This window comes from Heptranchias perlo, chromosome 29 (assembly GCF_035084215.1).
Source record: "Heptranchias perlo isolate sHepPer1 chromosome 29, sHepPer1.hap1, whole genome shotgun sequence".
NCBI lineage: Eukaryota > Metazoa > Chordata > Chondrichthyes > Hexanchiformes > Hexanchidae > Heptranchias > Heptranchias perlo.
In genome coordinates, this window is record NC_090353.1 from 9,665,127 (window position 1) to 9,688,857 (window position 23,731).

The window sequence follows — 23,731 nt, forward strand, 5'->3', positions numbered from 1 at the left end:
ATCCAGACTCAAGTTATAGTTGGCTTGTTCTCCATACACAGATGCGGCCGGACCTGCTGCGATTTCCAGCAAAAAAAAGTTATCTGTTTTCAATACAAACCCAGCATCTGCTACATTTGACCCCTTGTGACCCCACCTCAGTATTCTTGGATGTAATGTTTCCCTGACTAACCTGTTTGAACACCATTCACTCCTTTGATTGCTGTGATTATCTCTCTGCCGAGGTGTGCTAAAGGGCAGTTAGAAAGATTATCTGTAATCACCAGGCATTGTTCTCTGACTATATATGCTGTGCCTATATGCATCTCTTCACTTCACCTGATGAAGGAGCAAAGCTCCGAAAGCTTGTGATTTCAAATAAAGCTGTTGGACCAGAACCTGGTGTTGTGAGACTCCTTACATTCCTAATACTGGTATTGCTCACCTTGGTGCTTACAGCGGTTACACACAAACAGGCAAAGGAAATCTACTTATTTGGCAGTTTCAACTCAGTCATGAGTGAATGTACACACAGGAAGAGTCTTAGTGAAATTCACTTGCTTCATCAGTCGTGTGAGAATGCACCACACAGCAAGAGAAGGCAGCGCTGCTGAATCAATACCATCAACACAATTAGTCACCTTACAACGGTCAATACTAAGATATGTGATAAGTTTCCAGGAAGTGTCAGCCCAGAGTGAACTGCAGCGCGTGACTGACAAGATCACAACAAGGTTGGTCTATAATCTTTCTGCTTCTTTCTCGAATAATCTATACTTCTAGAATGTATTTATTTTTCTTTCAGTGTGTCCTCCTGCTCCAATCCACAAGCCTTTAAGATCAAAGTTTGGTGTCATCTAACCAGTACTCGTTGATTTAACTTGCTCCTGCTCTTTTCAAATTTGGCACTAGAAGCAGTGCACAGGGTTGACAGTAGTTTTATGTGGACTAGTGTCTGCAAGGAACAGAAAATGCATTAGGTTATTGCAGATTAAGGTCCATTATTTGCTGTCTGTGAAACAAAGATGTTCTCATATTTTAATTAAGGTTGAGTGGCGAGACATTTAGTTTCAGTTATCACAGATAGATTAAATGGGGGACAAACATCTTTGCCATTGTCAAAGATTGGCTATGTATTTAACAATGATAAGGGATATTGCAGCCTTTTGTTTCAGTAAACTTCAAATGGTTTGGATCAAATTTCTGCAGATATGATCCCAAGCAACCTTGTCCCGGATCAAAGAATCATGCCAAACCTGAGGTTTTTTTTTGCTTTAACTGCATTTATTAGCAATTTGGAGATTTCAAACAGTGAGTTCTTCACCACTGCCTGTTCATGTTGTCAAGTCCAAATCCAGAGGAATCCTTCATCCAGTATGATGCAGTCTGCCTGACCTGCTGCCCGCATGATGTAAATGGTCCGAATTGATCAGTTCTGCCGAACACGCAATATAAACTTTTTGTCGGTCATGTCTTCGGTTACCACGGTTATATGTTTGTGGATTTGGGAGAGCATGAGCTTGTGGGAGAAAAGAAAAAGGTGTTAAAAATTGGACCAGGTGAGGAAGACAGGCCTAAAGCTAAAAAAGTGAAGATTGATCCAAATGAAACCATCATGGTCAAAAAAACAGTACATTTTTGACAAATCTGAGTTAGTGAGTTTGATCAACAGTGGTATCTGAAACCTTTGAGAAATGTACAGGATCATTGATTGGCTGACTTCTTTGATGGACAGCTCAGTGACAGGGGTCTCCAGTTATGGGATTATAGTGGGCTTCATGTGTTTAATTTAGCCAGTCATCAGCTTTCCAGTCAGAGCAAAGTTCTGGATTGTTAAAGCTCAGCCAGTTCAAGGCTGGAGTATAATTTGTGGTGTAGGAGGTGTGTTTCAGTTTTGGTGTTTACAGGGGGTGGGTTTCCATGGGGATTCTCTCAATTGCCACCACAGCTTTGGCAGAAGAACCATGGAAACCCCAGGAAAAATAATGTAAACACCGTTTATGCCAATTTTCCAGAGTTTCTGCGGCTCTTCCACCAAAGTTACATTAGGTGAACAGGTGAAGCCCTGTGGAAATTCACCCCCTATGTTTAGAGAGAAAGTGAATAGCTTTTGAGCCCCATTCACAAAACCTAGGCTAATACTAAGGGAGTGCTGCTCTGTCGAAGGTGCTATCTCTTGGATAAGATGGTAAACCAAAATGTCTGCCTCTCAGCTGGATGTAAAACATCCCATGGCACTATTCAAAGAAGAGTAGGGAGGTGTCCTGGTGCCAATGTCTACCCCTCAAGCATCACCACTAAAAACAGATTATCTGGTCATTTACCTCATTGCTGTTTGTGGGACCTTGCTCTGCATAAATTGGCTGCCATGTTTCCCGACATTAGAACAGTGATTACACTTCTTACAGTTTTTTCTTCTTTCTCACAACTTACCTCTCGCAATCTTCCATCACTCATACAATTTACAGGCTTTTCAAACCCAAACTTAGAATCATCTAATAATTTCTTGATTCACTTCCATTTCTCATGTCCTCTTCAATTTTAAACCCGTGCTTTGCATTGGGCCTCTTAGATTTCTCAATAAAAAAAATCTGGTTTGAAAATGTCACCACTGAGAGCTCATCAATGGAACATTACCCGACTAAATTATGTCACTGAACCCACAACCACTATTACACAGTTCACCCACCAATAGTGTTGGAAAGTATAGCAAAAGTCAAAACTGCATAGAGTGCTCTTCAACTGAACTGTAGACGCAGTGGTTTACTTATAGGAGTTTCTAAAGAAATGACTAGATCCCACTTTTCTCTCCGGTATTTCCTGGTGCTCTTAATCCTATGAGAAGGCCTTTTTATTTTAATCTTTCTTCAAATTTAATATATTTATTATCAAACTTAGAGACAAATCCATTAACCAGTCAGAACAGTTTAGTGATTTTCTTATTTGGGTCAGTTGAGTATTTGACACACTGAAACACATTAAGATTCTCCAAACCAAAGCTACTAAGAAATCCAAACATGTAGGGTTTCTGTTTTCCTGATATGGAGTGCACGAGATCACCAGAAGGTTCCACATGAAAAGTTCAGTGTTAAGTTTAAAGCTGTGGAGATTAAGGGTAAACCCTGAGATTAGATAACAAATTGGCTGAATGGAAGAAAATAACATGTGCTGGTTAGATGAGTTATATGAAGGTGGGGTGAAGTACTGTATAGGGTGCCCCAGGGATAGATGTTGGCACCTCTACTGTTTCCAATTTACATCCGTCTTCAGCTTGATGGAATGGTCCACACAAAGCATCTTGCAACTTGCCAGCCTTGAAGTTCTGGATGTCCCTATCCAGGCCTATTCATCACCAACAAGGCAAAGAGTCATGCCCAAAGTGCACTTATTCCTCTTCAGGATACTCTGTAATAAGCCAGTGTCGGCTGGAACTTACTCTGAGCCTTGGGGGAAAATGGGCACCGCTGACTATAGTATAGTCCTGCTCGCTCTTGAGTGAGTTAACATTGTTTAATGTACCGAGCTCACATCAGCAGTTAATGTAATGACATGAGGCATCAGAATCAGGGTGTTGTTGGCCATTCGTTTTAGTCAATGTTAAGGTACTGTACTGCACAGGAATAATAATTAGTCTCGTGTCTAACAGCTGATATCATCTCTTAGACAATAGACCATGAAGAACTTTCTGTTTATGGAGTGTGTGCTGACTTGCATCCTGGCTGTGGTCTCTGGATTCCCCTTTGACCCTGCATTGGATGAAGATTGGATGAGCTGGACATCATTTCATGGGAAACAGTATGGAGCGGTAAGAAACAGATCATACATGTGAGGTATCCAACTTGGAAAGGGGTCCACTATTTGATCTGTTTGCTTTTGTTGTTAAAATAAAACAAGTCCATAAATCTCAACAAGTCTCATATTTAGAGCCCAGCTATTTTTTCATGCTCTGTTGGAGAACAGGGGATGAAGTATCTCTTTTTAAAATGTTAAAGTTAAACGGTGAGAATTACTATTTTGCTTTGTAATTAATGACCTGCTAAAATTGCGGGAGATGCAGCTATGAAATGTGCAATTTCTGAAAATACAATTTCACTAGTAGGGGATTAGTTACATAGAAAAAGAGATTAGTTTTTTTTTTCAAAAAATATACTTTATTCATAAAATTTGCAGCAGTACATACAATACAGTTGTCATATCACTTTCCAAACGTACACAATACAGATTATACAATTTGCAGGTTACGTTAAGTGCAGTACAATGAACACATTGGACATCATTGCAGTTCATGACACTCTAGGGTGTCTCATTGCATCATATACATAGGAAATGAGGAACTGTCCTTTTTTAACTAGAAGAGGAATGCCATGCCTATCATGCCATGCCGTACAATCACCTCCTCCTTGTCTAACTGCACCCCAAATATTTGTCACAGTTGAGAATTTAATTTGACATCTCTATCTATTACCGCACCAAAAACAATTACACATCTGTGGAACTGTATCTCAACATGAGATGGGGGGGTCGGTGGAATTTGAGGATGGCGGGGTTAGTTTTTAATAATAGCATCATGCCTGAATTTTATTGGCTAAACTCAGGCCATTTCAAATTCAGAGTTTGGTTCACTCTTATCCCTAGGCCTCAGTAACGATTTCTCTCCTACTGTTCAACGTCATGGTTGGAATCAACATCTATTCAGTGCTGATAGTGCCATAACAGACTCAAAAGGCATGGTTTCTGACTAAAAATCAGCTCAGCTTTTGAAAAGGCCCAGTGAGATTATAAACGTACATATAATATTGTATAATACAAAGATGTGTCAAAGTGGGCTAAGAGACTGAGGTGTCCAGAAGACTTTAAATTTCACATTATACCAGAGTATTGCATCAGCACTTTCCCATGATTAGAAGAAAGGCCTCTATGCCAGCAATAACAATAAACGGTAAGCGAGTTGATAAAGAATGCGATTACAATTGGCTCCGTGTGCCTAGCACTTTCCCCATGGCGAGCTCTCAATCTTTAGCCGTGCGAGCAGGGGAAGCACAGATCTGAGGTACCGTTCCACTGGAAAGGAAGGAAAGATAGAGAGGGAGAGACTGGAGATAACTCTCTCATATGTCCTGTAGTGAGCTAAAGACTAACTTTGGCCGAGCATTGAGTGAAGACTAACAATCTTTTTAACCAAGGATTGGGATGTGGTCTAGGAAGACTGAAAATGTTATATGACATCGTGGGGGAGCAGTTTGAATGTGCTTTGTACACTATTTTTAGCAAATTTAACACATTTTTGTTGAATTTCTGTGTGCTATTTTAACAAAGTTATTAACTTGCTTATTTTAAACAAAGAATTTCAACTTCAATCTGAATCCCTTCAGCAGATGGCTGCCTTGTAATCACTCCTAGCTATCTCTAATCTCTGTGTCAGATCTGTTATTCTGGTCGTGAGTTTTCAGGAGTCTTAGTGTGTTATAAAATTATCAATTTTTCTTCTGTTTTTACATTTAGAATGAAGAAAATTGGAGGAGAATTACATGGGAGAAAAACCTCAAAAAAATTAAGCATCACAACCTGGAGTATTCAATGGGGAAACACACATTTCGCATGGAGATGAATCACTTTGGTGATATGGTGAGTGTCAACCACAAAGTGGCTATTTATATCAGTCTCACCCTACTTGCAGTGTCAGTTTGGCTCAGCTGGTAGCACTCTTGAGACAGAAGGTTGCGAGATCAAGCCCCACTCCACTACTGAGGGTGTGCAGCATTGTCGGACGTGCCGATTTTTGGACAGTAAACCGAGATCCATTCACCAGCTCAGGTTTATATAAAAGATTCCATGGCACTTTTCAAATAAGAGCAGGAAGTTCTCCCGGTATCCTGGCCAACATTCTTCCCTCATCCAACATCACTAAAACAGAGTATCTAGTCATTCAATTATTTGTTGTTTGTGGGACCTTGCTGTGCGCAAACTGGCTGTTGCCATTATCCACAAAACAACAATGTACACTTCAATGTACTTCATTGGCTGTGAAGTGCTTTGTGATGTCCTGAGGACATGAAAAAGTGCCACATAAATACAATCTAACTTCTTTCTTTACCAGTCAACCAGAACGGCTCTTATCAATCAATGTGAACTATCCTCTCAATTATCCTAATGAGTAAATCCAACATGATATCTAATTATGTTAATTGTAAATTTATCAGCTAATAAGAAGATCACAAGATAGGTTCGGCCCATCCCCCCAGAGTACCAACCCCATCACATTCCCAAAAATCTTGAAGTATCATCTAATTCTGGAATAAAACAACATCCATTTTTTTTCCAGGAGCCTTTAAGCCAAGCATCTAATTAATCCCTAAACCAAATAACAGTTACATAAATGAATGAAGGTCACAAATGCATAGCTTGCAGTATGCAAGGTGCAGCGTTCATGATGATAACAAATGACCTTTACAAAGTGGCTTGTGGACAGCCCTATGGGCTGCTCTGGGGAGTGACAATGGTGTTGGTTTGTACTAGTGTGCTTGCTGTCTGAGTCACTGTTATATTTGGATGGAATGAAGCATGTCCTTATATGGTGCTAACTTTGTGTACGGAGCATTTATCACATGTCTTTGTTCACCATGGAGTTCTGTAAGCAACCAATCGCTGTGATTCATGAATGTCAGGAGCGTCAATGAATATAGCATAAAACAAAGAGAAGCCCAAAATAATATTCATTAATATCATCGGCGCAGATGCAAATTGGGAAGATTAATGTTGAGAAAATAGTTCCTCACAGAAAGGAACAGAAAGAGAAAATATGAGCGGGTGAATGACTCTGGGTACCTCAGGAGGAGTATTGATGAAAGTCTAAAAGAAACCTATCACTTCATCAGGAGGACTAGGGCAGAGGGGGCCAATGGGAGGGGCCCTAACATGATGCAATAATAACGAAAAATGCATAAAACACCCTAATTTAAATCTTTTTTTCCTTTAGACCAATGAGGAGTTCAACCAACTCATGAATGGATTTGTTCGAAGAAACTCAGTCAGCACTCCTCCCAGTGGGCCAAAGCTCCATCAGTATGACTTTGAAGAAGTTCCTCAGGCCATCGACTGGCGTAGACAAGGCTATGTTACTGAAGTGAAAAATCAGGTGAAAAAACACATTCTTAAAGAGTTTTCCTGTTCCAATCAAGTTAAGTAATTCACAGCCCATTCTCACTGTTAGATTCTTTAAAGAATTGTTAAGTGTTCATTGTTTTTCTGTCAAACATTTTTGTCAAAGCAGAAAGTCACCTAGAATATCAAAACATACTAATGAACAATTTGGGATATGATGGTGGATTATTCATTAACATTTCAACCTACTCTACTAGTAGACAGACACATACCTCAACTGAAGGAAAAGTTTGCTGCTATTTACATATGTTGTTGTCCCATTGGAAGTACTATTTTAAGTTATACTGCTGAATAGCAATGGATTTAAATAACAGTTTCAGGCAGGAGAAGACTTTGGTCCATCTAGCCCACCTATCCACAATATTCCCTTGGTGCATTTCCAATGACCCTGAATCCCAATTGTTGACAAGAACCTGCCTAGTTCCTTCTTGAAACCTATTAAAGTCTCTTGATCCATTACCAGCCCTGTTGGTAATCTGTTTCACATCCTGACCACCATAGTAACAGTTGAGGAAAATTTCTCGAAATATCACTTGTTTATTGTGGTGAATGACACATCATTGAATCACGCTTACACTGAATCACAAATCATTTTGATCTGTAACTCAGAGAAACCGAGAGAGACTTTATTCACCTTAACTGTTGCATTACCAGGGTCACTGTGGATCATGCTGGGCATTTAGTGCGACTGGGTCAATGGAGGGACAGATCGCCAGGAAGACAGGTCAACTCATCTCGCTGAGTGAACAGAATCTCGTCGACTGTTCCCGACATCATGGCAACGCAGGATGTCATGGTGGCCGAGTAGAACAAGCTTTTAAGTATATGCAGCGCAATGGCGGAATAGACACCGAGACCTCCTACCCCTACACTGGAATGGTAAGAGGTTCTTACTTTAGAGAGAGACAAAATCCACCATTTAGTCAAAAAATTACATATTGTACATTTGTATTCAAATAAATGACCATATCGGTCACATGGTTTATTTGACTGCAGATATTTACTTCATAAGGAAGTTATTACATCGGACAAAAATACAGGTATTTATTTTCTTTTCAAATCTCTTTCCTGCTTCAAAAGTTCCCACCATGGTTATCCTCTGTTTCCTGTTTTCAAGCCAGCACCACACATCGCACTTTTTCTGTACCTCATTACGACCCCCGTTATTCACTGATGTGGAATCTTCCTGACAATCCAATTAGATCAGATCAATTGCACTACCCTCATGCACTATATCAGCTCACAAATACATCGCGGGTGGGGGAGGGAGCTTATTGCAGGTCAACCTTAGAAAATGCTCCTGTCACAAGGGTAGTTTGCCTAACAGTTACAACAGAACCATAGAGATTTACAGCACAGAAGGGGGCCATTCGTCCATATCTGTGCCGGCTCTTTGCTAGAGCAATTCAAAACTAATCCCACGGCCTTGCTCGCTCCTCATTGTCCTGTATCTTCCACGGCTACAAATATTTATCAGCTTTTCCCTTACAAAATGCAACAGTGTCTCCCTCAACTGTTTCCAATGGCAAAGCATTCAATGCTCTAACATTTCTCCTAACCTCTCTCCACACTTAGAGTGACAATTTTAAATTGATAATTCGCCAAACAGAGAAAATAGTCTTTTCCTATTTAGCCTATCAAATCTCTTTTAATTTAAAATCTCTGTTACATCTCCTCTTAAGGGTCTTCTGCTCCAGTTACCCCCAGCTGGGAAACTTTTATGTGCTTGTAACCTCTTCTTAGAGCTGCCCTTGTTTGGACATTCTCCTGAGTTCTGGGTAGGCTGTTGCGGACATTATACTCCACACTCAGAGTGTCATTAACAAAATGATCCACAACACAGGTACTGTTAAATCGCGTACAGTAGTGTAGTGGTTATGTTACTGGACTAGCAGTCCTGAGGCTTGGACTAATGATCCGGAGAACATGGGCTCAATTTTAAAAGGGCGGTGGGATGGCAGCGGGGGGAGGGGTCAATGGGTGCGCGGCAAACCTGACTAATAAAAACTTACCTTTCCCCACGCGATCGCGACTTAATTGGTGGCCATTAATCTTGTTTCCGGGTTTGCCGTCCGAAAGCTGCGCAGTGGGCGGACGGCGCACCCGCACGAAAGGCTGTCAGCTGCAGCATCTAGATTTAAAGGGCCATCGCTCCGATAGATTTTGCTGGAGCAAAGACCAAGAAGATCCAATGGAGCAGCACAGGGACAAGGCTGCTCCAAGATTCAACCATGCCTCACTTCAGCTGCTACTGGATGGGGTGAGGAGGAGGAGGGATCTGCTTTACCTGGCCGACAGGAGGAAGTGCCCTGCTTCTGCCACCAAGAAGGCCTGGCTCGAGGTGGCAGAGGAGGTCACCAGCAGCAGCAACATATCCCGCACCTGGGTCCAGTGCAGGACGCATTTCAATGACCTAGCTAGGTCAACAAACGTGAGTGGCTTATTGATTCTCCTACGTTCCGTCTTCCACATCACCCCCCCACCTCCACCAACTCATTCTGAGCTGCCAACACTACTCCATCACATCACTCCTCATCCCCAACTTACCTGCACTTCCTCACCTCCCCATGTATGACCTCACCACTACCACTCACCCCAATCCTCATCCAATGTGATGTCTCTGTCTCATATTCACCCTCTGATGCATCTCTTTCATGGTCAGCCTCACCCAAAGCAATGCATTCATCGGTTGGTCACTTCACCATCACTCACTCATAGGTCTGTACTTTCTCCCCTTCTAGGAGGAGAGCACAAAATGCACACGAGAGGAGGACTGGAGGGGGGCCTCCACAAATAGTGGTCCTCACAGATACAGAGGAGGAGGCCCTGGAGATCAGCCGCACCCTCGAGTGCCTGTCCATCGGGGACGCCGAGACTGGCATCTCGCAAACATCTGGTGACACAACTTTAACATTCATCACACACAACATGAATTGATGTTAATAATGATTGGCATGCTGAAAACCTCAGTATGCTCATCGCAACATGACACGTCCGTGATGTTGCTTAATATTGCCTTCTGTTCTCTTACAGGCCCTTCAATGACCGTAGTGATGGCAGAGGGCGATTCCTCAGAGGACCTGCCGGCCTCTGAGGGTGCACCATCACATCTTAGTGAGCCATCCACCAGCGCAGATGCTCACACCTCGGTGGGTCCTGGTAATCAGTTAGTTGGGTTGGCACCTGGTGAATCACCACACACAAGTGAGCACGAGCAGACGCTGGTGGTAGGGGCAGCTGCGGAGAGTCTGCACACACTTCTCCAGGCTCTGCTCAGCTGGACGCAGATGCTGAAGCGCGGGACCAGCCTTTAAAAGGAGAATGACAGCAGCACATTTGAGAGGTACTGGAATAGGTGCCACGCGCACTCTCCACAATAGCGCGGAGGATGGAGGCACAGCGGAATGATGGCACAGGTACGAAAGGGAATCTCTGAGATAGTGTCACAGGGACGTGAGGGAATCTCTGAGATAGTGTCACAGGGACGTGAGGGAATCTCTGAGATAGTGTCACAGGGACGTGAGGGACGTGAGGGAATCTCTGAGATAGTGTCACAGGGACGTGAGGGAATCTCTGAGATAGTGTCACAGGGACGTGAGGGAATCTCTGAGATAGTGTCACAGGGACGTGAGGGACGTGAGGGAATCTCTGAGATAGTGTCACAGGGACGTGAGGGAATCTCTGAGATAGTGTCACAGGGACGTGAGGGAACCTCTGAGATAGTGTCACAGGGACGTGAGGGAATCTCTGAGATAGTGTCACAGGGACGTGAGCAACTCCCTGAGGTAGTGGTTTTTTTTTATTCGTTCACGGGATGTGGGCGTCGCTGGCAAGGCCGGCATTTATTGCCCATCCCTAATTGCCCTCGAGAAGGTGGTGGTGAGCCGCCTTCTTGAACCGCTGCAGTCCGTGTGGTGATGGTTCTCCCACAGTGCTGTTCGGAAGGGAGTTCCAGGATTTTGACCCAGCGACAATGAAGGAACGGCGATATATTTCCAAGTCAGGATGGTGTGTGACTTGGAGGGGAACGTGCAGGTGGTGTTGTTCCCATGTGCCTGCTGCCCTTGTCCTTCTCGGTGGTAGAGGTCGCGGGTTTGGGAGATGCTGTCGAAGAAGCCTTGGCGAGTTGCTGAAATGCCTGAGATAGTGTCGCAGGTAAGTTCAGGAATGTCTGTGGAGAGAAAGCTAGCCTCCGTTGAGCTTCAAGCACGGTTCACAAATGAGTCCTGGCCCTGACAACAGCCGTTCAGACTCAGGGTGAACAACATTCTGCCGCCTTAAACAGGCAGACAGAAACTTTAAAAGTGGCCTCACAAGGCATCACACATGTCCTCCAAATTGTTGTCCACCAGGGTGGTAGGAGTGATGTGGGCCTGGCCCAGGAGAGGAATGATGGTGAAAGGGGACATGGAAGTGGGGATGCCACTCAAAGCACTCCCACGTCTCACCTGTTGCCCCTCTCTTAACCAGTACCCGCAATGCTGTCTCCTCTCCAAGTGGCTGAGTCTGCCCCTGCACAGGTGCAGGTGGAGCAGTCTTTGGAGGGGCCCTCACGGGCTCCAAAACCCAGAGGGCGTAGGCCGAAAGCATCTAAGCAGTCCTGCCATGCACATGAGCAACCTGCCACTACCTCTGCTGCAGCCACAGGGGATGCACCAAGTAGAAGCGGTAGGAAGAGAAAGGCAAAGGATTTGTGATCACGAAGGGAATGCACAAGGGTGTCTTTCAGACTGTCATGTTTTTCATTTATATTTGTTTTTTGTTAAAGTCACATTAAAGTTATCATTCTCACCACTACTGCCACATCTTGCCCATCCTTGACCAGATGGTGTGAGGACTGGACTCTTCTCACTTTCTGATCTCACGAGAACCATTCACACGAGTGACTCTCTGGCCTCACGAGCAGCCAGGTTCGTCCTCCTCCTCCTCCTCCTCCTCCTGCTCCTGCTCCTGCTCCTCCTCAATGGGGATGGCAGATGTGGGTGGTGGATGAGGGGATGAGGCCTCTTCAACTGGTACCCCTCCCTGTTGCGCCATGTTGTGCAGGACACAGCACAATACTATAATACGACCCACTCTCGCTGGTGTGTATTGAAGCGCTCCCCCAGAACGATCGAGGCACCGAAATCACATCTTCAGCAGCCCTATCGCATGTTCAATTATAGACCTGGTGGCGATGTGGCTGTCATTGTATCAACACTATTGCTCACTGATGGGGTTCCTCAGAGGTGTCATGAGCCACGTGTGCAGGAGGTATCCCTTGTCCCCGAGGTGCCAGCCCTTAAGGGTGTTCGGTGCATGCAAGAGGCCCGGGATGTTGAATTCCCTCAGAATGAACAAATCGTGGCAGCTGCCAGGGAATCTGGCACATAGATGAAGAAATCGTTTGTGGTGGTCACAAACGAACTGAGTGACACCCCTTTCTGTTGATGAACAGTCCTGGCTCGTGTGGAGGTGCTCGGATTGCTATATGCGTGCAATCGACTGCACCCTGCACCTGTGGGAAGCCAGCCACAGAGTGTAATCCCACTGCCCTCTCCGTCTGGCTGAGGTCGTCCATGGGGAAGTTGACATATTGTGAGGTCCTGCGAAACAAACCGCCGGTGACCTGTCTTATGCACTTGTGTGCTGACGACTGAGAGACCCCGGCGATGTCACCGGTGGCACTCTGGAATGATCCGGAGGCGAAGAAGTTGAGGGCAGTGAGGATTTTAACTGCGACGGTAGTGAGATGCCGCCAGGCCCAGCCCGGAGCAGCTCGGCATGAAGGAGGCTGCAGATGTCTGCGACCACCTGGCGACTCACTCTCAGCCTCCGTTTGCACTGCTCCTCAGAGAGCTCCAGGAAGCTGAGCCTCGGTCTGTAGACCCTCTGACGAGGGTAGTGCCTCCTGTGACAGCGCTCCCTCTGTTGTTGCCCTTTGTGCTCTTGTGCAGGTGCCTGTGGCGCAGCACTGTGTTGTGGAGCTCCAAGTGGCAGAAGTACATGGCGAGGATGGTGATGTTCCTCATCCTCGGATCTAGTGGTGAATGCAGCCATCGCACCCCCCAACCTGATGTTGTCAGTTTGAGGGGGGTCCGAAAAGTTGGTAAATATGAGCAAACTGAACAATTCTGAGTGGAAACCAAGAATTTTCAGTCTAAAAACAAAGACCTCCCAGCCAAAAGTTTGTCTGTGAGAACTGAGTGCCCTGCTGCAATAACTCACCTTTTATCCCCATCTGTCAAACAGGCATTTAAACGTCCAAATGGCTGCCGGCTGAAACACGACTCCTTCACCATGGCGTGTTTCACACAGCACGGGAAACACACTAAAATCACTTGCCAGCATGATTAATTACATTGATGCAGATTTCAAGTATTTTAAGTACGTGAATTGTTGGTTTAAATATCGTCACGGTGGCGTTAATTGCCGGTGGGATTTCCGGGTTTGGGAAATGTGCGCGCACCCAGATGACTCTGGTTCGTGCGCGTTCTTCAGCGAGTTGGAGCCGGGATTCCTGCCCACTCCAGAAGATCCCGATTTTCTTTCCCCCCCCCGCCCCCAACATACCCGGACTTCTGTTTTAAAATTGAGCCCTATGAACATAGGAACAGGAGTAGGCCATTCAGCCCCTCGTACCTGCTCCGCCATTTGATAAGATCATGGCTGATCTGTGATCTTTGGCCCATTGGCCCATGGCCTTTGGCCCATATCCCTTAATACCTTTGATTGCCAAAAAGCTATCGATCTCAGATTTAAAGTTAGCAATTGAGCTAGTATCAATTGCCGTTTGCGGAAGAGAGTTCCAAACTTCTACCACCCTTTGTGTGTAGAAATGTTTTCTAATCTCACTCCTGAAAGGTCTGGCTCTAATTTTTAGACTGTGCCCCCTACTCCTAGAATCCCCAACCAGCGGAAATAGTTTCTCTCTAGCCACTCCCCTTAATATCTTATAAAATTCGATCAGATCAACCCTTAACCTTCGAAACTCTAGAGAATACAACCTCAATTTGTGTAATCTCTCCTCGTAACTTAAACCTTGAAGTCCGGGTACCATTCTAGTAAACCAACAGTGCACTCCCTCCAAAGCCAATATGTCCTTCCAAAGGTGCGGTGCCCAGAACTGCTCACAGTTCTCCAGGTGCGGTCTAACCAGGGTTTTGTATAGCTGCAGCATAACTTCTGCCCCCTTGTACTCTAGTCCTCTAGATATAAAGGCCAGCATTCCATTAGCCTTCTTGATTATTTTCTGCACCTGTTCATGACACTTCAATGATCTATGTACCTGAACCCCTAAGTCCCTTTGGACATCCACTGTTTTTAACTTTTTACCATTTAGAAAGTACCCTGTTCTATCCTTTTTAGATCCAAAGTGGATGACCTCACATTTGTCTACATTGAATTCCATTTGCCACAGTTTTGCCCATTCACCTAATCTATCAATATTGCTTTGTAATTTTATGTTTTCATCTACACTGCTTACAATGCCACCAATCTTTGTTGTGGAGATGCCGGTGATGGACTGGGGTTGACAATTATAAACAATTTTACAACACCAAGTTATAGTCCAACGATTTTATTTGAAAAAATTTCAAATAAAATCGTTGGACTATAACCAATCTTTGCGTCATCGGCAAACTTAGATATGAGACTTTCTATGCCTTCATCTAAGTCATTAATAAATATTGTGAATATTGAGGCCCCAAGACAGATCCCTGCGGGACTCCATTAATCACATCCTGCCAATGTGAGTACCTACCCATGTGAGTACCTACCCATTATCCCTACTCTCTGTCACCTTTCGCTCAGCTAACTTCCTAACCAAGTCCGTACTTTTCCCTTGATTCCATGGGCTAACAGTCTCTTATGTGGGACCTTATCAAATGCCTTCTGGAAGTCCATATAAATAACATCCATTGACATTCCCCTGTCCACTACTTTAGTCACCTCTCTCTCCTTTCTTAAAAAGCAGAGTGACATGTGCAAATCCCACCATGGCAGTTTGAGAATTTGAATCAATTTTTTTTTAAATCTGGAAATAAAAAGCTGGCATCAGTAAAAGTGACTGTGAAGCTGTTGGATTGTCGTAAAAATCCAACTGGTTCATTAATATCCTTTAGGGAAGGAAACCTGCTGTCCTTACCTGGTCTGACCTACATGTGCCGCCAGTCCCACATCAGTGTGTTTAACTCTTAACTGCTCAGTTGTATCAAATGATTATGCGGTTCAAGAAGAAGGCCCACCACCTCTTATTCAGGGCAACTAGAGATGGGCAAGAAATGTCGGCCTTGCCAGCGATGCCCACATCCCAGGAATAAATTTTTAAAAATGGGCACTAGCCACCTTCCTGTACCTAGCCTAAGTGATCATATGCAAACCTATACAGTGAAGTCATCAACTACAAAGTATTGCAAAGGCACCATAGCCAAGGCTGCCCCTAACATTACCAACACCTACGCGCACAGGACTCACTGAGTAATGGTCAGAATCACGAACCCTCGCTGAGTTTACCCCCTCCCTAGCTCAGGGATGCTGAAGCCAGTTGAAACATGCCTACTGCTGCCCTGGCTGTCATCAGTCCCTTCAGTAAATACAGTGGATCCGGCCTGGTAGCTGGCTGGTCTGTGGCTCAGTTCCACACTGGTCTGTGCATCTGTGTATTAAAGAACAAAAGGAGTAGAACAGACATAACTGAAATAACACAATCACCGGGCATCCCTGAGTTAATGTGCCTGCTCCATCACACACACAGGATCAGTAACTCAATGCCATAGTGATAATATCAGTGCTCAACCTTTAAATGAAAATATTTAATTAATAAAACAACAGAAATAGACTGAATAAAAAATATAAAAATTCATCAAATAATGATTTTAGTTATAAAAACCAATAATGCTGGAAATACTCAGCAAGTCAGGCAACATCTGTGGAGAAAGAAACAGGTTTCAGGTCGATGACCCTTCATCAGAACTGACTTGCTGAGTATTTCCAGCATTTTCTGTTTTTATTTCAGATTTCCAGCATCCAGAGTATTTTGCTTTTGATTTAATGATTGTAGTTGTCTGAATTTTAAAAAGGATATGGATGACCAGACTTCCTTTTTAAATGGGAACCAACACACGAACTACCTGAGATAATTCTCTATTATTCTGACTCCAGCCTCTTTTGCTTCTCCCCTCTCTTTGCTCCACCATTGGGGGCTGTACCTTCAGCTGCCTGAGTCTCATTCTCTGGAATTCCCTCCCTAAGCACCTCTGCCTTCGCATCACCCTCTCGGACTTTAAGACTCTCCTTAAAACCCACCTGTTTGACCAGGTGTTAGGTCAACCCTCCTTCTTTGGCCTGGCATTTGATTTTCCGCACTCCTTTGTGAAGCACCTTGGGACATTTTCTACATTAGAGATGCCATATAAATGCAAATTGCTGTTGTTGTCTGAGATATCTGGAATCATTAAAACCACAGTTCCAGCTCAAATCAAATTTAAAGATATGCAACTGGTTGTGAACTTTATTCTTTTATGTTACAGGATGGGCAGCCTTGTAGGTACAATCTCCAATACAGAGCTGCCAACTGCACTGGGTACAACAGCATCCCTGAAGGCAGTGAGCCAGCCTTAGCACTGGCGGTGGCCTCAGTTGGGCCTATATCGGTTGCAGTTGATGCAGCTCATTTCTCCTTCCAATTCTATCACTCAGGTAAGGCCTATTTGAAATTAATCCGTGGTTGTATGTAGAGCGGGAGGTGGGCTCCTGGTTTCTCCCTCTGTTGTCGTCCGAAGGCTCTTAATGGAGGTCAGAAGTAATGAAAAGCTGAGGGCGAATCCTGCAGCAATCTGCTCCAGTACATCTCCTACAGGTTATTTACACTTGCCGAGGTCAGGGAGAAGGTTGACTGACTGTCTGCCTTCTTGGCTGGGAATAGATACATGACCCAATCACAACATAATTCGAGATAAGGGCAGCCTTTCTTAGTTCCTCCCATCCAACTGTCTCTTAAGTGACTCAAGGTTTTTTCTCAGATACCCTACCTGCAATTCCATTCCATTTATTGATCACTCTTTGGAGGTAATTTTGACTTTGGGCGATAGTTTAAAACGGGTGATATCAGATCAGCCGCCCATTATACACCCCACTCGATTTTTATTTCAATTGTGGGAATGAAAATCGGGAGAGATGTAGAACAAGCAGCTGATCCGATAACACCCATTTTACACTGTCACCCAAAGACAAAATTACCTCCATTATGTGAAGAAAAGGAGGAACCGAGAAGAGGGGAGCAAACAAGCATTAATAATTCTAATAAAGCTCCCAAAATTTGGGCTCGTTGTCCCTACACACGCTCCACTTACAGGGGCAGGTTTTATCTGATTACGCCTCTGTGAAATGTGTTGGGCTGTTTTTGTTCGTTAAAGGCGCTAGTTTAAATTCAAGCTGTTGCGTCAGAAATTTCTGGCTTGCATGAAAAGATTTATCGTCATTGCAGCCAATTGCAAGAAGCCAGCACAAAATCTGAACATAACAAAAATAGTATTATTTCTGGATTCTGCAAACAACCAAATATTGTGCATGATGGTCAACAGCAAAGTGTAATAATTTTCCCCACAAGTGACTATAACTCACCAGTAGTAAAGTTACTAAGGCAATAGAGTCAGCCTTATGAAAGATATTTATCACATCTTATAGCATTCTGCACTTACCATTTTTCAAACATCATTTTAACAAGTAATGGGGACTGGATAGTGTTGTGGGTTAGACATTGGCTTTCACCTTCTAGTGACCCATTCTGGGGTATGATGTGAGGTCAAGACTGGGTTTGGTTCCGATGGCCACAGTAATAGCTGATACTCATGAAATGAAGACTGGTGACTAAAATGCATTAAAGGAGGTCTGTCAGCATCGATGGAATTGTATGCAACACAACTCACTACCTTTAGGGGAGAACATTGAGGGGGGGGGGACATTAAGGTTGCTCCAATCAATTTTTATTGTACTAACTTCAGGGATAGTAAAAATAAGATCCACCTAGTCTAAGAAAAATGTTTCCTACTGGCTAATCTGCAACTAGCTTTGTTAGAGTTTCTGGTATCAGTGATTGCACATAGCCCACTACAACAGGAAGTGCCTAACTTAATTTACAAGGGAAACTAATCGATAGCAGAGACCAGTAGAACTAATGGATCACAGAGCTAGTTTCATACCAAAAGATCCATCAAGGAAAAACAATCACAGAGACAGGTAAAACCAATTGATCACAGGTACATTGCAAGCTCTTCATCTGGTTAAATGTGTTTCCATACAGGGATTTATCATGAATACATGTGCAGCAGTTTGAAGGTGAACCATGCGGTACTGGCGGTGGGATATGGAAGTTATGGTGAAGGAGGAACTGCGCAGAATTACTGGATTATTAAAAACAGGTACATTACACAAGATGGATCCCAACTCACCTTGCTCTGAAGGCTTCTATGTCAGAAATAGGCTAATAAATCAGCACGGTCTGTTGCAGATGTAAATGAAATTTCAAATTATTGGGGCCTATATTCAGGTGGGTCAGGGTGAGGTCCTGCTGATAATATTCAGGCATTTATTACCTGGAAAAAAATCTTAAATCTTTTCCTTCAGACCTCCCACTGAGGGGGCTCTTTGAGATGTGCTTTTTTGCGGTGGTATTAATCGTAGAGTGTGTGTGGGATCCCGTTCTATACAATTTTCATACAGTGAGTGAAACGATCAAACAAATGACCATCAAAGTCCTGGTGGTGTTACACTCACAAGTGGGAATCTAATGGGAAGTTTTTTCAGTTTGTGCCTTCTTCCCACTTAGATGAGGGATCAACTTACAATTTTAAATCCTAAAATATTTGTAAGGAATTTCTCTGATGGAAGTCTTCCCAGAAGTCTGATTGATTGGGTCTAGAGATCAGAATTGTCGCACCATGCCTCTCATTTGAATCAACCTGTCCCAAACTCAGCTCCAAGGGAACCTATAAATACTTCAGTGGGAATCATCACTTGGCCCCACTACATTAAACTATAGTACACTGTGACTGACTGCTAACCTGAAAGCAGACAATATAGTAAATTAATACAACTTTGTTTTTGTCTTTCCAGCTGGGGAGAGTCTTGGGGTATCAATGGCTACATGTTTCTTGCCAAGGACATGAACAATCAATGTGGCGTTGCCTCTTATGCAGTTTATCCTCTGGTGTAATGGCGGCTTCACAGCATGAGGAGATCCAGGCTTAAGCTCATGGTTGTAGTTTGATATAATCTTGGTCAGGCTAGGAAGCCAGTACAAGATGCAAATCAGCATCATATCAGTGACAACAAGAAATTGTTGCATTAGACTGCAAATTTTAACATGAAATGTTTGCGGTTAACTGATACCAATATTTGTAATTGAGTTGATATCAGGGCATTGCCAAGGGTCTGTAGAAACGGAACATGATTTCTGTTGCGATTGCATGCACAGCAATTCATTGCAGTCAACGTAAAAATAAAATAGCTGCCATTGACACACTGAAGTAATGTACTCACTGTCAGAACATTGGTAAGGTTGAAAACCAGTTAAGTCCTCGGCTCCTGTCGCCTGCCTATACACAGAATGAGCTAGCAGCAGTGCTGGGTTTGGTCGAAATAGGCTGGGGCAACCAGTTCTCTCATTTATAGAAGATCCCCTGATATATGTGGAGGGAGTGAAAGACAAAGATGTGAAGGAGACTCTATGGGCTCAATTTTGAAATGGTGGTGGGTTGGCAGCAGGTGGGGGGAGGGCTGCGTGAAGGTGCGCGTGGCAAACCCGAATAAAAAAAACTTACCGTTTCCGACACAATCGCGATGTAATTGATGGTGATTAAAGTTCTTTCTGGGTTTCGGGCCCGGCGGCCCCTAATTGACAGGCTGGCAGCCAACAGGAACTGCAACGCCGAGGTGGGGGGGGGGGGGGAAGAGAAAGAGAGAGAGGGCTGGAACGGAAGATTGGGGTGGGGGGAGAGAGGGGAAGATCTGTGGGGGAGAGGGGAAGATCGGGGGGAGGGCAAGATCGGGGGCACATGGGGGGAGAAGAGGAGGAGATCGGGGGGGAAGAAGGGGAGATCGGAGAGGGAGACATCGGGGGCTGAGGGGGACATCGGGGAGGGAGACATCGGACATCGGAGCAGGGTGGAAAGGTAGGTTGATTTTGTGTTTTAACTTTGTGCAATGGTTTTTTTTAATTTAATTTATTTTGTTAATTTTTCCATGATCTGGCCCTTCACGCCAGGCATGAATTGGAAACCGTGGGAAAGCCGCCCAGTTAAAAATCATTCTAACTACCTAATATGTCACAAGTAAAATGCCTTAAATGCCTCAATGAGGTATATTTGGTTCTTTAACTATCATCCCGCTGGCTTTAATTGCCGGCAGGACTTCCGGACTCGGGAAGCCGGTGCGCACACAGGTGCGCCTGTGGGAAACTTGGAAGTCGGCAGGTTGGAGCCGGCTTCCAAACCCACTCTGCATTTCTGTAATTTTCGCAGCCCCCCCCCCCCACCCCCAATGGACCCGCAATTTAAGTTTAAAATTGAGCCCTACGTCTTTACTGCAGCATGGACTTCTAGTGGCCCAGTGACAGCAGACAAACTCAAACCCTGATCCCCTCCCAGAATAAAAGCTTCCGCTAACCTTCAGATTTAAAAGACATCTGAGAGAAGGTGCAGAGTTCGACGGGCCTGTTACTACAGGCTGCTTCCAACTTGTGCAGATGTTGAATTTTTGGAAACTTTTGGCGATGGCATCTTCAATGCTGGAGAAATGCCAAAAATCCAGTAAAGATTTTCTTGGGCAACATCTATGACTTTGGGATCTCAGGGCACTATTTGAAGATCAGGGAATTCTCCTGGTGTCTGCGCCAACATTCTTCCCTCAACCAACAGATTGCCCGGACGTTCATTGTCCAGTTGTTTGTGGGACGTTGCGGAAGCAGAATGGCCGTCATGATTTCCCAGATCATAACAGTGACCGCACTTCCAAAAGTAATTCATTGCGTAAAGCGTTTTAAGATGGGAATGGCACCATGTAAATCCGAGTATTGCTATAGATTGACCCCAGGTTGACTTAACGTTATATGTACCCTGTCAGGTCAGAAGCTAGTTGTGTTAGAGATGAACCTGTCCTATAATCCGTGGTACAGTACTTTAGTAGAACAATACTTTATGCCACCAGGATGCTGATGCACTTGGGATTCTTTCCCTGGCATTGTTTTCATTGGCACATTGTCGACTCTTATCAACACCATAGAATGTTCCAGGCAGAAATAGGCAATTGAACTATGTTTTGGTCTACATGAGCTACCTAGTCGAATCCCTCTCTCCTACTTGCTCCTCATACCCATTAATATTCCTCTTTTTCAAACAACTATATAATTGCCTTTTAAAAATAATTATGGACTCTCCTTCAACAACAGTTTGCAGCCGAGAATTCCACATTCTAGCCACCCTCGGTATAAGGAATTTTTTCTAACCTCCCTTTTAATTCTTCTCATGATTATTTTAAATTTATGCCCCCTGCTTACCATGTTGTTGATCAGTGGAAACAATCTATCATTATTTACCTTATCACGACTCCTACCAATTTCTGAACGAGATATTCTCTCTGGTCCAGAGTCACCGGTCTGTCCTGTAAAGTGACCCCACACCTTCAGGTCAATGACCCTTCATCTTTAATTAAAAGAAAAGGCCTTTTAACACAAAAGCAGAACATGTATCAACATTTATACAAGCAAACCCAAATGCACTCACAACGTAACCATTCATTTTGAGCGAGACTTTGCCTTAGTGGTTGCAACCTCACCACTGAGTCAGAAGGTGCAGGGTTCGAGCCCTGTTCCAGATAATCCCGGCGAGTGGAGACTGGAGCTCCGGCTCTGAATTCTGGATTGATATCCAGCGGGATATTCGTGTCCGGTGGGTGCCTAACCCTAATCCTAACCCTAACCTCTTCTCATTGTGTGGGTTGTGGGAGCCCATAAAATCCTCCCGCCATATAGGACAAACCCCACCCCAACCCCCCACCCCCCCATCCCCCCATCATCTGATATAAAGATGGTTACAGCCATGGAAGGAGAGTTCACATCGCGGCCTGTCAGACTATTAATTAGCCTACGAATCCTTCCACTACCGTTCTCCAAGGGAAGAGTGTGAAGATATGAAAACAATAACTACTCAGATGTTATCTGGTCAGATTTGCCTACAGAAAAATTTTGAAGGACCCAAGCATGTAGCTTTCATTTGTACAATAACTCATCATCACGCAGCTGAATATGGCAGTGAGAAGAGCCATTGGCTGCTCCGTCCTCATCTTTTTTTGAGATTGTTAAAAAGTATGGATCAATTTTAAGACCAAGAGTTTGAAATCGCACTGCATAGCAACATCTCATCAGGTGGTATGAAATTCCTCTGCCTGCTAATTTTCGAAACAAAGTGGATTGTTCCTCACTTTAAACAGTAGACAAAGGGATTTGAAAGGAGTGCATTAACCAAGGAGTGTCCAACCTGTGTCCTAAGACCACGTGTAACCCCCAGACCCTGGAAATCCAGCCCTCGAAACCCAGGAAACTCAGTCCTATTTTCCCCTTATATTTCCTACTTGATGGTTTGTCCTGTTTGAATTTTGTGAGCCTGGAGGTTTGGAAAAGGCCATTGCCTCATTGGTGGATAAATCCTAAATCAGAACCCCAAGCTCTGTTTGTATCAGCAGCTTCAGACCTCTGCACATGAATAAGAACCTGGATTTCTACTTTATAAGTGCCCCCCACCCCACCCCCAGGCTCCCTGGTCAGCACCTATGTGGCCCACAAAAAGAAATCTTGGACCCTAGCCCTACATTAGTCAACATTGTATGACAGGATTTACACACCATAGTTTTGGTTAAATTAATGTCAGTTCATTTTCAGTATCTGAGTTATGAAGCAGGCGACCCCTGACACACTGACCACAAGCTCACAAAGCTCAGTTACTTTCAGCCGCAAAACAATTGCATGGCTTCCTGTTTCAGGGTTTTTACATGTGTGATGACAGTTTTATGCAGTTTGCAACATAAAAATAACCCAGTCCAGGTTGCAGATTGTGCTTGTGAACTGCCTTATTATTTTTTACCACCAAAGAAAACAAATATGTTTCTACCAAAGGAGTCCTTAATAAGTTAGATACAATTGCAATGTTGGTGCAGCAACAATTTTTATTGGCACTTACCCCAATGCATGTGCCTGTTTAGTTCAGCCTCATAGTTATAAACCTTGTAACTGCAAACTAGAGCTCAGGAAGAAGACAAATTTTCACAGCCCAGCCTACAGATCTTATCTTCCACAACTCCTCTAGGCCTAGGGTGATTTTATTTTCTGGTGATATTTTTCCTGTGGTGATTTTTTTGTCCTCAGCAAGGTGAGGGATGTCAGTGCTGGGAATTGGGGCACTTTCCCACTTTTGGTGTTATCAGCGTCAAGCACTTCCAGGTCAAGTGTACGACAGGCTATCAATATTGGTGTAACTTTCTATCCCTAGTTAAGTGCAGGGAGTTCCCTGACTGACTTGACTATTCCAATGCTCTCCTGGTCATCCTCCCCCCTCAGTAA

The 23,731-nt window shown here is 44.1% G+C and overlaps 1 protein-coding gene and 1 long non-coding RNA gene across 2 annotated transcripts; one reads left to right on the forward strand and one right to left on the reverse strand.

Annotated features, from left to right (window-relative positions):
* The first annotated feature begins 548 nt into the window (after window positions 1-548).
* LOC137299381 (procathepsin L-like) lies at window positions 549-19,637 on the forward strand. Its single transcript, XM_067968081.1, has 8 exons — window positions 549-713; window positions 3,643-3,784; window positions 5,482-5,604; window positions 6,956-7,114; window positions 7,795-8,019; window positions 16,650-16,818; window positions 18,422-18,539; window positions 19,234-19,637. The coding sequence occupies exons 2-8, from the start codon at window positions 3,653-3,655 to the stop codon at window positions 19,331-19,333; spliced, it is 1,026 nt and encodes a 341-aa protein (XP_067824182.1). The 5' UTR covers window positions 549-713; window positions 3,643-3,652; the 3' UTR covers window positions 19,334-19,637.
* On the reverse strand, window positions 1,314-23,436 carry LOC137299382 (uncharacterized). Its single transcript, XR_010957888.1, has 3 exons — window positions 23,352-23,436; window positions 21,713-21,818; window positions 1,314-1,498 (listed from the first exon to the last, which is right to left on the reverse strand). It is a non-coding gene; the product is annotated as an uncharacterized lncRNA (long non-coding RNA).
* Between the last annotated feature and the right edge of the window lie 295 nt (window positions 23,437-23,731).

Excerpts from the sequence above, each read along its gene's own strand:
- LOC137299381 (XM_067968081.1), top strand. The coding sequence starts at position 3,653 with ATGAAGAACTTTCTGTTTATGGAGTGTGTGCTGACTTGCATCCTGGCT. Across the intron at positions 8,020-16,649 it reads CCTACCCCTACACTGGAATG|GATGGGCAGCCTTGTAGGTA; the intron begins GTAAGAGGTTCT and ends TTTATGTTACAG. Across the intron at positions 18,540-19,233 it reads TACTGGATTATTAAAAACAG|CTGGGGAGAGTCTTGGGGTA; the intron begins GTACATTACACA and ends TTGTCTTTCCAG.